This window comes from Camellia sinensis, chromosome 2 (genome assembly GCF_055761805.1).
Source record: "Camellia sinensis isolate YWXY chromosome 2, ASM5576180v1, whole genome shotgun sequence".
In the NCBI taxonomy this organism is placed as follows: domain Eukaryota; kingdom Viridiplantae; phylum Streptophyta; class Magnoliopsida; order Ericales; family Theaceae; genus Camellia; species Camellia sinensis.
Genome location: NC_138962.1, coordinates 145,965,336 through 145,979,119, shown reverse-complemented (window position 1 = coordinate 145,979,119; position 13,784 = coordinate 145,965,336). Strand labels below are relative to the sequence as shown.

Below are 13,784 nucleotides of genomic sequence, written 5' to 3'. Positions count from 1 at the left end.
TTTTTTAAAATCTCAAAAGAATGTATACTAAAAGTTATAACATTTGTAGGGTTGGTACCACAAATAAGAGAAGAATCCCCTCTTGTCCAGATTTTGGACTAGATGGTTTAGGCCCATAGGGCGTATTACGGGTCCAGTTTCGATGATTTGAACTATTCATTTTATTGAGCACTTTGTATATTTTATTCACACAAAAAATTAAGTTGATACAATAAATGTAATTGGTTCAATTTATCCATTTTTAACCAAGACAATTTGTATTTTTAAAAACAAATGAAATTTTTTTTGGTTAAAAAATGATAAATTGAATAAGTTACAGTTATTGGATCAACCTAATTTTTTTGTGCGAGTGAAATACATAAAGAACCTGTTATCCCAGTTAGGCAACCCAAGAGGGGGGTGAATTGGGTTATTAAAAAATTCACAATATTAAAAATAACACAATATTCAGAATTTGAATAAATAAAAACAAACAGAATAATAATTATCAATATAAAAGTAGAAGAGATAGGGAGAGAAAATCAAACACTGCGATTTATAGTGGTTCGGCACGCCAGGCCTACGTCCACTCCCTAAGGAACCTCCTTGAGAATTTCTTTACTATCAATTGAATAAATACACCACCAAGCTTGTGGATTTGGCACAGGACTTACTCTTATCTATTGAGCCTCACTAAACAATAAATGCCTTACCCTTACAAAATCTCTCACAAAAATAAGGAATAAGAATAAGTGGTACTTGAACCCACTTTTACAATAATTCTCTCACAAAGAGTAGATATGAAAGTGTAAAATCAAAAGCTAGACTTAGATCTGAAAGTTAAAGAGCAGAATACTCAGAATTTTGGAGCTTACAGAAATATTTTCTCTTCAAGTTCTTGATTTTTCTCCACATCTAACACTTCTATTTATACACAAAAATATACCCGTTGGACGCTCCTTGCTGACGTCATGGCTTACATAAGCACGCTCCTGATGTCATGGCTTACATAAGCATACTCTTGGTGTCATTGCTTACATAAGCACACTCCTTGATTTTGAATAGTCAGCAAAAGATAAAAAATAAGACTGATTTTTTTTTTCTTTTTTAAACATGGAGCCACCATTTTTGTAGACAATTTAATACAAAGTTCACAACTTTCAAACAAACAAATAAATTTCTCCATCTAGTTTATAATATATATATACATATATATACAACTCCATCTTTTTCTTCTTGTTTGATTATAATATGATATAATCAATGTAATGTAAAAAAAATTTAATAGCGCACGTGATGTATTCTATTTATATTATATGCAATATATATAATGTTCTAATCAAATATTTGCATACAGAAAAATCTCTTTAAATGATATTTATGATGGATCTGAAAATGTATGTCATCTTTAAAATATTGTATATGTTGTAGAGATTTTAAACTAAATATATTCTACCACTACACATTTGGATATATCACTTTTGTCAAAAGAAGACAACTCATTAATATCATATTTGTCAAGATAATACAACCAATCAATCATTTTAATCAATTTTAATTTTGTCAAAAAGTGAATAGTGATCAGCCTAAATTTTCAAAAAGTGAATAGTAAAGTTTTCAAAATTATTTTTATTTTGTCAAAAAGTGAATAGTAATCAATCTAAATTTTCAAAAAGTGAATAGTAAAGTTTTCAAAAATATTTTTATTATAATATTTAACAAATATATATATATATTTAAAAAGATAATATTTTGTGTCAAATAATATGTATATTAAAAAAAAATCAAATTGTTACAAATAATACTTTAGACATCATCAAAATTAAATAATATGATTAACAGAACCCAACAAAATGAACAATTCGGATTATCAAAACAGGGCATGTGGTAAGCCTCACAGGCCCAAACAACGCCCTTCAGTTTGAAATCTGGATTGGAGGAGATCCTCCTCCCCACAAATATTATAATTAAATCATTTTTAATCATAATTATAAAGAAAAATAAAAATAAAAACGTAATGAATGATAACTAAATACTACTTAAGACATAATAAAAAATCTTTGTGGTAAAATCAAAATAAATCATAACTAACATCTCAATAAATTATAAATAAAATTTATAAAAAAAATATAATTAGATATATGATATACACTTTTTGTAAAGTGTTTATTATAAAATTTACCTAGATAAATAACGAGAATCTTTCTTTATATTTTTCATCAAATCCTAATAATTGTCATGGTTAGTGGCCCAATGAGAACAGGGAAAGGAGAAAAGTAATGAGAGAAAATTCTAAAAAAAATAAAAAAAAGTCCCATCCATCCAGCTCCATAAATAAGGACAAGCGAATGCACAGTTGTTCTTTAAAGTTGTTGCGCCTCTCATGGCATTAACAATGGCGATGATTTAAATTATTTATATTTTATAATTTGTTTATTAAATTATTTGTAAAATAAATTGAACATTTATATTTACGTAATAGTATCAACACAAATTTAATAATAGACTATTTATTTTTTTATCCTAATTAAAGGATTAAAAATATTCAACTAATTTAATTTTTATTATAAATACTCAATCCAACCAATCATCAAAATAAATTTGATACAGACCTTAATAAATTCGATTTTGACCCATGCTGCCTGAGGGTCATAGGAGCATTTCCATTTTGTTGAAATCAAGACACATTAGAGTAATTTGAATCATCTTATTATTTATAGGGATGGCCATTTAAATTGGATTTATAGGGGCTTGCTTATATCCTTTAGAATATGGTGGATTTTATCCATCTTGACACTTACATGAGCCGAGGTAGATTATATTTCGGTCACCTGTGATGGGGTGGAGCGAGAGTGGATATCGCTTCCTCCGATTTAAACTCGATCCGATACAATAAATAAATAATATTAGAAGTCTATGATTTTATTTAAATATAAATAAATAATAATCTTAAAAGTTTCACTGTTTATATATATGAAAATAAAAAAATTATTTGGTATGCTAAGAATTTAAATGGTTCTTAATTTTTTTTACTATTTGAAATGTGGTCGAATATTCACGAGTATCCGTAGGTATCTGCGGGGGCAATGGTGGGATTGAAAAATTCCACCCGTAGCGGATGTGGGGCGGGAGTGGAGTTTGTTGGCAGGGGCGAGGAACGGCAAACTCGTCTCAAACTTGCCCCGTGACCCTCCCTAATTGTGTGTATAGGTTTTATTTTCTATATATTAATTGAGATTTTTTCTGTGACTTTGAGAATTTTTTTATTTTATTTTAAAGTTTGTATTATATTTAACTTTTATTATTATTATTATTATTATTATTATTATAATTTATTGAGTTTAATTATAATATTTTATATAAATTAGGAAAATTTACCCATAAGTCCTAGTTTTTGAAACGTTGAACCATTTAGTCCTAAAAGTTTTCTTATGCTCCATTTAGTCCCATTTTTACATCAACATGATGTGAATGATGTAAATGATCTGATGTTTCATTCTATAATTTCAAAATTTATTGAAATCTGATGAATATTAGATATTTTTCATCCTATATTTTCAAACATTATTGAAATTTGATGAACATTAGATATTTGAAATCCAATGTTTGTAACATGACTCTGATGTTATTAACATTGTATCTAATGTTATTAACATTGTAATGGGACCTTTCAGTCTATAAGAAAACTTTTAGGACTAAACAGTGCATAAGTTATTAATTTGGGTTTTATTGGTGCATCCCCCTATAAATTAAATTAAAAAGAGAGAGGGCGAGAGACAGAAGAGTCAAGAATGGCGTGATCTTGATGAGACAGATGAGTCAATAATGGCGTGTCCTCCCCTTTGTGGATGGCCCATTTCCACTGAGCCCACTAGGATAACCAGTCATTTCTCTGTATCTCATTAGCAATTTTTTAGCTTTAAGTTCTTGTTTGTTTTCTGAATTAAAGTTTGACGGAAATAATTGAAGAGATTATTAATATAATGATATTATATTTACAGTATTTATTTCTTTATATTTTATTCTAGTGAAATTAATTGGTTAAAACTAAATTTATAAATTTAAAATAAAAAATCCTTAGAGCATCTTTACTGTTTTCGCTGGGTTCACAAAGAAACAAAAGGAGTTTCAAGTTACAAGAAATCATAATCTCAGTTTAAGAACATGATAAATAATTAACTATATGCATAGACATAATCATTGTAGAGTTGGATAATATTGACAAGTGTTTAATTAACTTATAAATAAAAAAGTTGTATAACTCAGCAATAATTGTATTACAAAGGTTAGAAATGAATTATGAGCTAGTTTGACAATATGAATTTACAGTTAAAAAGTTATTATAAATTATCATATCATTATTTTTATTTTTTACACGTCTTTTCTTAAAAAATTAAAAAATTAATTAAAATAAATAATTCACAAATAAAAAATATTAAATATAACAGTGGTATCACGTTACGACATTACTATCTAATAAATAGTCTTGCTTTGCAATATAGACTACAACAAACAATACTAATGAGAAATAAGACTTGTTGACTTTAAGACTTAGTTCATTTGCGATTTTTTATTGAACGCTTCCGCCATCGTCACATTTTTTTCCAAAAGAAGGTAAGGGTTCAATTGACAATCCTGCTTTTAACATTATTCTAAAACAATAGGAGCATTAGAATTTCATAGATAAAAATTCCTCATTAGGTTGTCATTTTACATTATCACTCTTTCCACAAGGAAGACAGAGAGAGAAAAGCAAGAGAGAGAAAGAATATAGTGGGCAAAAATGTCGGGCAACATGTGAGTTCTGTCAAGTGTGGTGACTTAACAATAGGGGCAAAAATATCATTTAAAATATCTACATTATTTAATATCACGTTGTTTATATAAAAAAATAATTAATTATTTTAAATATATTAATTTTTTTATTATTTTAATAAAAATTAAAAAATTATTAAAATAATTTATTTCTAAACAACCTCTTAATAATAGAGTATTTATTTTTTAAATTTTAATTATATGATTATAAATATTCAATTTATAAAAAAAATTATGAATACACTATTTTTTTTGAACAAATGAGCCTTCCTTTAGGATGTTGGTTGATTTTTTAAATTTTTTTGACTATTTTAGCCTAAGGCTAAAAAGTCTTGGGATAGTTTTTTTTTTTTTGACTTTTTTAACTTTTGTGAAAAATAAAAAATAAAATTATTATGAATTGAATGAAATTTTTTTATCTTATTTAAATAAAATAACTTATTTTATCTTATATGATTATTTTAATAATCATCATGCCAAAGGGACCCTGCATACACTCTATTTGACGACGACAGAACATCAAAACAAATTTGATACCCCATGAAGGGTATAGTATTGCAGCATGAGGCATGAGCAATTATTCATTGCCGCAAAGAACAATGTCACAAATTAAACGTTTGGGGTCTCTTGAAAAGAAAGTAAAAAGTGAGTTTTTAATTTTTTTTATTTATTTTAGGTCCTATTATATCTCACTTTTTTAACTTATAAAAAGATAAAATAAATTGAAAAAGCCAAATAATTAATTTTTTACCAACTTTTCAAAGCACCACGTTATCCATTTGTGGAACTTATGTGAGATTTTCATAAATGAATAATTTAGATTGATTTATTACAATGTCATATGGGTATAAAATAATTTTAATAAAAATAATCACTCAATGGGTGGTTGAAAATAAATTCTAATTCATTATAAAATTTATAAACTTTAATTACTCCCTCCGTTTTAAAAATATTAATCTTTTATTTCATTTTTTATTATTTCAAAATATTAGTCTATTTTTAAAAATCAATAACTAAACTAATATGATTTTTTTATTCTGTCCTTCTTTTAAATTCATTAATATATATATATATATAAAGAATAATTATGACAATTGATGTTGTTTAAAAAAATTATACTTCTTAATTTTAAATCAAAGGTAATTTAGAAAAGTTAATATTTTTGAAAAGTTAATAATTAGATTCTCCAAAAAATATCAATATTTTTAGACAGATTAAATATTAAAAATTACTCAAATAGTGATCTTATAAACTATTTGATCCTTCCTTTTTTCTTATGGATCCAAAGGTCCCACAATTACATGAAATGTGGATTTTCTTATAACGCTCCGAAATAATTCAGCATGAACTACCTGCATTAAAGAACATTCGCTAAACAAAACAATAATCCTTCCATCTTCACATTTTTAATAAATGAGTTTAATACAAAAGTTCCACATGCGATATACATTCAATGAAATAAAAGAGCACATGAATCTATAGTATGTGAAGCCTCAAGTCTCAAAACAATAAAATGCCCTTAAGGGCTTACATCTTCTAAGGCAATAGCCCGGTTATACAAAATGGTCTCTCGGACCCAAATATGTTAGCCCCTGGCTTTACAAAAATTACAACAAAAGGAGAGCTATTTACTCTTCACAAAAATATCCACGCCCTCAGTTCGGCGGGATCACCACATCTTTACCTGCACCAAATCCCATAAGGGTGAGCATAAAGCCCGGTAGAGAATTCTCACAAAGTATATACAGTTATGCTATTCTCAAAGTAAATATAAATGTCAATGCCATACAATGCCCTTTTTAAAGAAAACTTCATTTCATGCTCTACTCAAGATTTCCATTTTTTAATAAAAGCTTGCAATCTCAACACACACTTCCAAAACTTCAATTTTTTTTAAACAATAGGGGCGGTAAATACGACACTGGTAATCTTTACGCTCGTGTCTGCAAGTAGACTCTACGAGTACTACCAAACTGTCATTTTTACCGGTATTAACCGAAAGGCTCGACACCTATCCAAGCAGTTTTCTGGTCTTTCACCGTGGACACTCAGGTCAACTTATCAAATCATCTACACCCCCTATCCAGACTTACCACATATTTACCCCATTCACATTACCATAGTTCTCATTTCGATAAATATGTTCTTTTCTTGAAGTAAATGTTTCCGTTCAAACTTCACAATGCATAATAATAATAACATGAATGAGTATGCTAATGCAAAGGTTTTCTCACATCTCAAAACATTTCTCCATTTTCAAGGTCTCCACAATAATGTCCACAATTACATTTCCCATTACCTCTTTTCAATGCTCCTCCTCAAGATAACCATTTGTTATCTACACTTAGCCACAATTTCACTTTTTACAATTCTTAGCATTAGAGTCACATCAAGACTTCATGTAATGTTTTCAAACATAAATTCTCAATGTTTATAATTCTCATAATTTCATAATGCACAATAATTATCATCCCACATATAAATATTTTCATGCATTCAACAATAGTTTTAAAGTAAGGTCCTTAACTCTCTTATCAAGAAAGATTATCATTTCTTCATACCACATTGGGAAATCCACACTTACTGACTCATTTAAACACAAGAAAAGAAGAATTTCATAGTTGTTCGCATGTTTTCTAAAACCCCCCAATTTCTAGGCTTCTTTCTCAAGAAATCAAAACACCTTCCGTTACATGTGAGAGTTCATCAAAATCATCTTTCTTATGTCATAGAGAAAAAAAGAACTTCAAGATTTAAGTAAAACATTTAAAGTTTAAACCCTCATTTGAGAAATTTCATCATCTTTGAGCTAAGAAACAAACTCTCAAAATAATTTCAAGAAAAGTAACAAAGTCAACATATATCTTGCAAAACATGTATATATGACTCAAGAATGTCCTTACCTCAAGCTTGATGAAGAAATGGAGTAGAAACCCTATGATTCAAGTGCGAGAGGAAGCTTTGATCTCTACCACAACAAATGAAACTTTTGCTCTAGATCTTCAAGGTTGTAAGAGAGATGATGATGATCTAACCCAATGGAGCAAGAATCAAAAGTTCTTGGTGGTTTGGCTAGGGTTTTTAAAGAAAAGGAGGAGAGAAAATGTTTTTAGAGAGAGAGAGAGAGACTTTAGAATGAGATACAAACAGTCCCAAAGTGTAAAAAAAAACAGAGTTTTCGGACTGGTCCCGCCTTGCACGTGCCCCAACACGTGCAGCTGCCCTCTCCCGCACATGCGGCACTGATCCCCGCACGTGCGGCTGGTCTCGCATTTCCCCCCCGCACCTGCAATTTAAGCAGAATGTAACACACACTGCCTCCCCTCTTCCCGCACGTGTGGCTTGGCCTCCCGCACGTGGGACCCAACCCCATACGTGCGACCCTGGCCCAGCAGCCCAGAATTTCCTGATTTGGCTCCCGGACACTCCGGACTTGCCCTCGCGCTCTCCGGAACAAGTGAAATTCAATACCAAAACACAACAAGAATAAGGACTTATTTTGAGAACTAAATTCCAGACGTTTTAAGCTCAACGAGAATAAAAGAAAGGCGGAGCGAAGAAAGAAAGAAAAGAGAAGAAAGGGAAGAAAAATGGAGACCCGGTCGTCACAACCTCCCCACCTTAGGAAATTTCGTCCCCGAAATTTAAGTAAACTCCCCGAAATCAAATAAACTCACCCAATATGAGTGTTCTAACAACGGTGATCATTTTTCAACAACACTATCAAATCACAACACAAAATTTAACCAACATTCATCATTTTCTTCCTCATCATCTCATCAAGGCTACAATTGCTTACACTAGATATACGAAACAAAACGTTTGCAATAAAATTTCTTTCTTTCACAACCTCAAAGTTTAGTTTAACAATACATACAAGAACATGTGATCAACAATTCAACACATTTTCCATTCAACACTTGGGAATATTACAAATTTAGAACAAAACAACTAAACATGCTCAAATAAATCCGGATACTTAGAGTGGACTTCCGCTTCCCGTTCCCAAGTTGCTTCCTCAATCCCATGGTGTCTCCACAACACCTTCACTAACGGTATGGTCTTACCCCGCAACACTTGCTCCCGAGTATCTAGGATTTGAACCGGTCGCTCCTCGTAAGAAACGTCTTCATCTACCTCCAACTCAACCCAATCTATCACATGAGAAGGGTCGGGTTTGTACTTCCTAAGCATTGACACATGAAACACGTTGTGGACCTCCGAAAGTTGTGGCGGTAAAGCTAATCGGTATGCCACTTCCTCAATTCTTTCCAATATCTCGAAAGACCCAATGAACCTCGGAGACAACTTGCCACTCTTGCCAAACCTCATTAAACCTCGTCTAGGTGAGATTTTAAGGAAAACATGATCACCCACTTCAAAGGACAAAGGTCGCCTCCTCTTGTCGGTGTAACTTTTCTGTCGGCTTTGGGCCGTAGCTAACCTCTTCCGAATGAGAGCAACTTTCTCGGTTGTCTCCCTAACAATCTCCGGACCCAACAACGGTGCATCCCCTACCTCGGCCTAACAAACTGGTGACCTACAAGGTTGGCCATACAAGGCCTAAAACGGTGCCATCTCGATACTAGCCTGATAACTATTGTTGTAGGCTAATTCAATCAACGATAAGTGCCTCTCTCAAGACCCCTTGAAATCTAAGACATAAGCTCTAAGCATATCCTCTAAAATTTGAATGGTGCGTTCCGACTATCCATCGGTTTAAGGGTGATAAGCGATGCTAAAAGTTAACTTGGTTGCCAACGCCTCTTGAAGGCTTTGCCACAATCGGGCGGTAAAACGAGGATCTGTATCTGACACTATGGTTACCGGAACCCCATGAAGCCGAACTAGCTCTCTAACATACAATTCTGCCAAGTGCTCGACTGAGTCGCTAGTGCGCATAGGAATGAAATGTGTGGACTTAGTCAACCTATCAACAATCACCCAAATGGCATCATTGCCCCGCTGTGTTCTAGGAAGCCCAACTTCAAAGTCCATGGTGACATGCTTCCACTTCCACTCGGCTATAGGTAAGGGTTGTAACAAACCCACTGGTCTCTGGTGTTCGACCTTTACTCGCTGACAAGTAAGGCACTTGGACACAAAAGATGCGACATCCTGCTTCATACCCTTCTACCAAAATTGACGGTTAAGGTCTCGATACATTTTGGTGCCTCTCGGATGTACTGCAAGGCGTGAGTGATGGAACTCTTGTAGCACTTCTCCCCTACAAGATTCAGGTATAAACAAACGATCTAGGTAACGTACACTCTGATCCGAGTGAATATTCAAACCCTTCTCTTCCTTCCCGTTGGAGATTCTATCATGAATCAACTCTACTTTACAGTCTCTTTTTTGTGCCTCTACCACTTTGCTAATCAAGACAGGTTGTGCACTCAAAGTAAACAATGTTGCGCTTTCTTTGGACTCCCTCAATTGTAACTCAAACTTGCCGACTTCACCCAACATACCCCACTCTCGAATGGCCACACTCGCCAAACTACTCATAGTTTTTCTGCTCAAGGCGTCGGCCACTACATTGGCTTTCCCCGGATGGTAGTGTAGCTCAAAATCGTAATCTTCTAAAAACTCCATCCACCTCCGTTGACATAAGTTCAAATCTTTTTGGGAAAACAAATATTTCAGATTCTTATGGTCAGAGAAAACCTCAAACTTCTCACTATACAAGTAATGCCTCCAAATTTTCAAGGCAAAAACTACAGCGGCTAGCTCTAAGTCGTGGGTAGGGTAATTCTTCTCATGTGTTTTCAATTGCCGTGAACCATATGCTACATCCTTCCCCTCTTGCATCAAAACACAACCAAGCCCACCCCGAGACACATCACAAAAGATGGTGTAACCCAAACCTCTCTCCGGAATTATTAACACAGGTCCGTAGTCAATCTAGTTTTTAGTTCTTTGAAGGATTTTTCACAAGCTTCACTCCATACAAACTTAACCCCCTTTCTAGTCAACCTAGTCAAAGGTGCGGCTAATTTAGAGAAGTCCCTCACAAAACGCCGATAGTACCCTGCCAATTCCAAGAAACTCCAGATCTCAAAGACATTCTTAGGTTGCTCCTAATCTTGTACAGAATCTATCTTTGAAGAATCTACGGTTACCCCCTCCCTAGACACAACATGGCCCAAAACTTCACCTCGGTGAGCCAAAATTCACACTTCTCAAATTTGGCATATAACTGATGCTCCCTAAGTAAGTCAAGCACTATCCTTAAGCGAGTCTCCTATTCCTCCTCGGAAGTCGAATAGATTAGGATGTGGTCCACAAAGACGACCACAAAACGATCCAAATACTCCCTAAATATCCAGTTCATCAAATCCATAAAAGAAGCCGGTGCATTAGTCAACCCAAATGGCATTACAAGGAACTCATAGTGGCCATAACGTATACAAAATGCCGTTTTCTGGATGTCCTTTTCCCAGACCCTCAATTGATGATACCCCGATCTCAAGTCTATTTTGGAGAAGCAACAAGACCCTCTAAGTTGATCAAACAAATCATCTATTCTAGGTAAAGGGTATTTGTTCGTAATGGTAACTTGGTTCAATTTACGGTAGTCGATACACAACCGCAATGACCCATCATTCTTCTTTGCATAGAGGGATGGCGCTCCCCAAGGCGACATACTAGGCGAATGAAGCCCTTGTCTAAAAGCTCTTGGAGTTGAATATTCAACTCATGCAACTCCACGGGTGCAAATCTATACGACGCCATAGAAATCGGTGTCGTTCCAGGCACTAAGTCGATGGTGAACTCAATCTCTCAGTGGGGTAGCAAACTAGTAAGGTCCTCGGGAAACATGTCCGGATACTCACACAATACCTTTGGTAACTCAACTCGAGTCCCGCCACTCTCATTATTCAACAGAGTAGCAAGAAGACCACTAAGCTCATCCCTACTACGAGGATCACGTACTGGCGATAAGAACCGATCAACCCTGTCCCCCAGAAAAAAAAAACAATCACCACCCGAAGTGCACACTGTGACCCTCCGCCGAAAATAATTAATCACTGCCCGATACGAAGACAATCAATCCATGCCTAGAATAACATCAAAACTGGACATTTTTAACAACACAAAGGCAAACGGGAGTCTACGCCCGGCAACCTCTATCTCATAATCACGACAACCCTAATCTAAGTTAACTGTACTCCCGATTGGTGACTCAACTTTGAGTGGAGACGCTAACTGTACCACCTCTAGGCCCAATGCAGATGCGAATGCAGCAGATATGAATGAATGAGACGCACTCGTATCTATAAACACACTGGCCAAAGGATTACACACAATAAAAATACCTCTCACTACTGAGGATCCTGGCAATTGCTCTGGCGCAGTAATTGCATAAATACGCCCCTACGGCCTCTACTCAACCTACTCATCTCTCGGAGCATAGGCCTACTGTACTGATTGAGCTGAAGCGACTCCCTGATGAACTCATGAAGCCTAAGCTGAATGAGCCTGCTAGGGGCTCTGTGTCTGCCTAGACCTTGAAGCGCCAGACGCATCTCCCAATTGAGGGCAAGCTCTCTTCATATGCCCTGACTGCTCGCACTAAAAGCAAGTAGACCCCTGACCCCTACTCTGAGACTGACTCGGAGATCGATTCGGTAGTGGTGATGGCAACGTCTGCTATCCTCCTCCCTTCTGTGGACAAGCAAAGGCCTTGTGACCCGGCTAGCTACACTTGAAGCAAGAAAACCCATTCGGTGCACTATTCCCCGAGCCCGCACTAGGCAAGGGGTAAGTAGATCTAGACTGTTACAACTGAGACTGAGATGAAATGGTGCTCTTACTCTTCTTGTTGGGCCTAAAGTCCCCCTGTGACCCTTGGCCCCTAGACCTCAAATTCTGAAGTCTCTCCTCCTCAGCCTCCACAATAATCTCTACATGTGTAGCCGCCTCCACAAGGCGATCATAATCTCGGATCATGTTTCCAGTAATCTTGAACAGAATCTTCGTCCTCAACCTCTGCTCGAACTCAAAGCAACGGCGCTCCTCCGTTGCTACCAATTCCGGTGCAAACCGAGACAAGCTAGAAAAGGCCGCTTCGAACTCGACCACTGACATGTTTAGTTGCTTAAGGTCCTTAAACTCCTGCCTCAACCTCTCCCTAGCAGTGGGAGGTAGGTACTTGTCTTGGAAGGCTACCACAAATGCCTCCCATGTTGGTGCTATTTGACCCTTGGCTTACTTCCACCATTGCCCTGCATCCCTTTTGAGGTAGTAACTCGCAAAAGTCACTCTCAACTCACTATCTTCTATATGAAGCATCTCAAAAGTCTTTACTGTTTGTTCTAGCCATTCGTCTGCTTTCTTTGGCTCAGGGCCCCCGTAAAACTCATCCGGTTTGGCCCATAGGAACTCCCTCGTAAGGAAGCTCGCCCTTTTTTCCGCTACATTCTCCCTAGCTTGAGTCTCAACCCTCAAGATATTCATGGACTTTGCCATTTCCTGAGCTAAAGCCCCCATTGCGGCTTGGCCGGCTTGCCCCGGCACCTCCGTGTGCCCTACTTGTTCGGCCATGTCAGCATGGCCAAAACCCTCTTCTTGTACCGGGACCTCTTGGACTGGCATATACACCCCGGCTACCTCGACCTCGACCTTGACCTCGACCTGGCCTTCCACCCCTACGACCTCGAGTTCGAACTCTTCCTGACGTCCTAATTGAGGAACAAGATAAATAATTTAGCACATAATTCCAAATGTGCTCGTCACTAGCTTCACACGTTAGGCTAAAGCAACTACATGCATCCTACTTTTGAATTTTTGCCCAAACCCATACCGAATTCAAAAATATCTTGTCAAAGTCCTAAAAAAATTCGGGCTGGGTTCGGGTTACTTGAGTTGAGTTGGACCAAATTGCACCCCTAGTTGCCATGTCATAGTTTAGGATGTTCTAAATATAAGTCCTTTTTGACTTTTTATAAAAAGATGTGTAAAAAAATAGAGAGGAGATATTAATTGAT

General features: G+C 35.5%; 1 protein-coding gene across 1 annotated transcript; it reads right to left on the bottom strand.

The window, feature by feature from the left end:
• Positions 1–12,576: 12,576 nt before the first annotated feature.
• LOC145819130 (uncharacterized) lies at positions 12,577–13,287 on the bottom strand. Its single transcript, XM_082913088.1, has 2 exons — positions 13,010–13,287; positions 12,577–12,928 (listed from the first exon to the last, which is right to left on the bottom strand). Exons 1-2 carry the CDS (start codon positions 13,285–13,287, stop codon positions 12,577–12,579), a joined length of 630 nt encoding a protein of 209 aa, XP_082769214.1.
• Between the last annotated feature and the right edge of the window lie 497 nt (positions 13,288–13,784).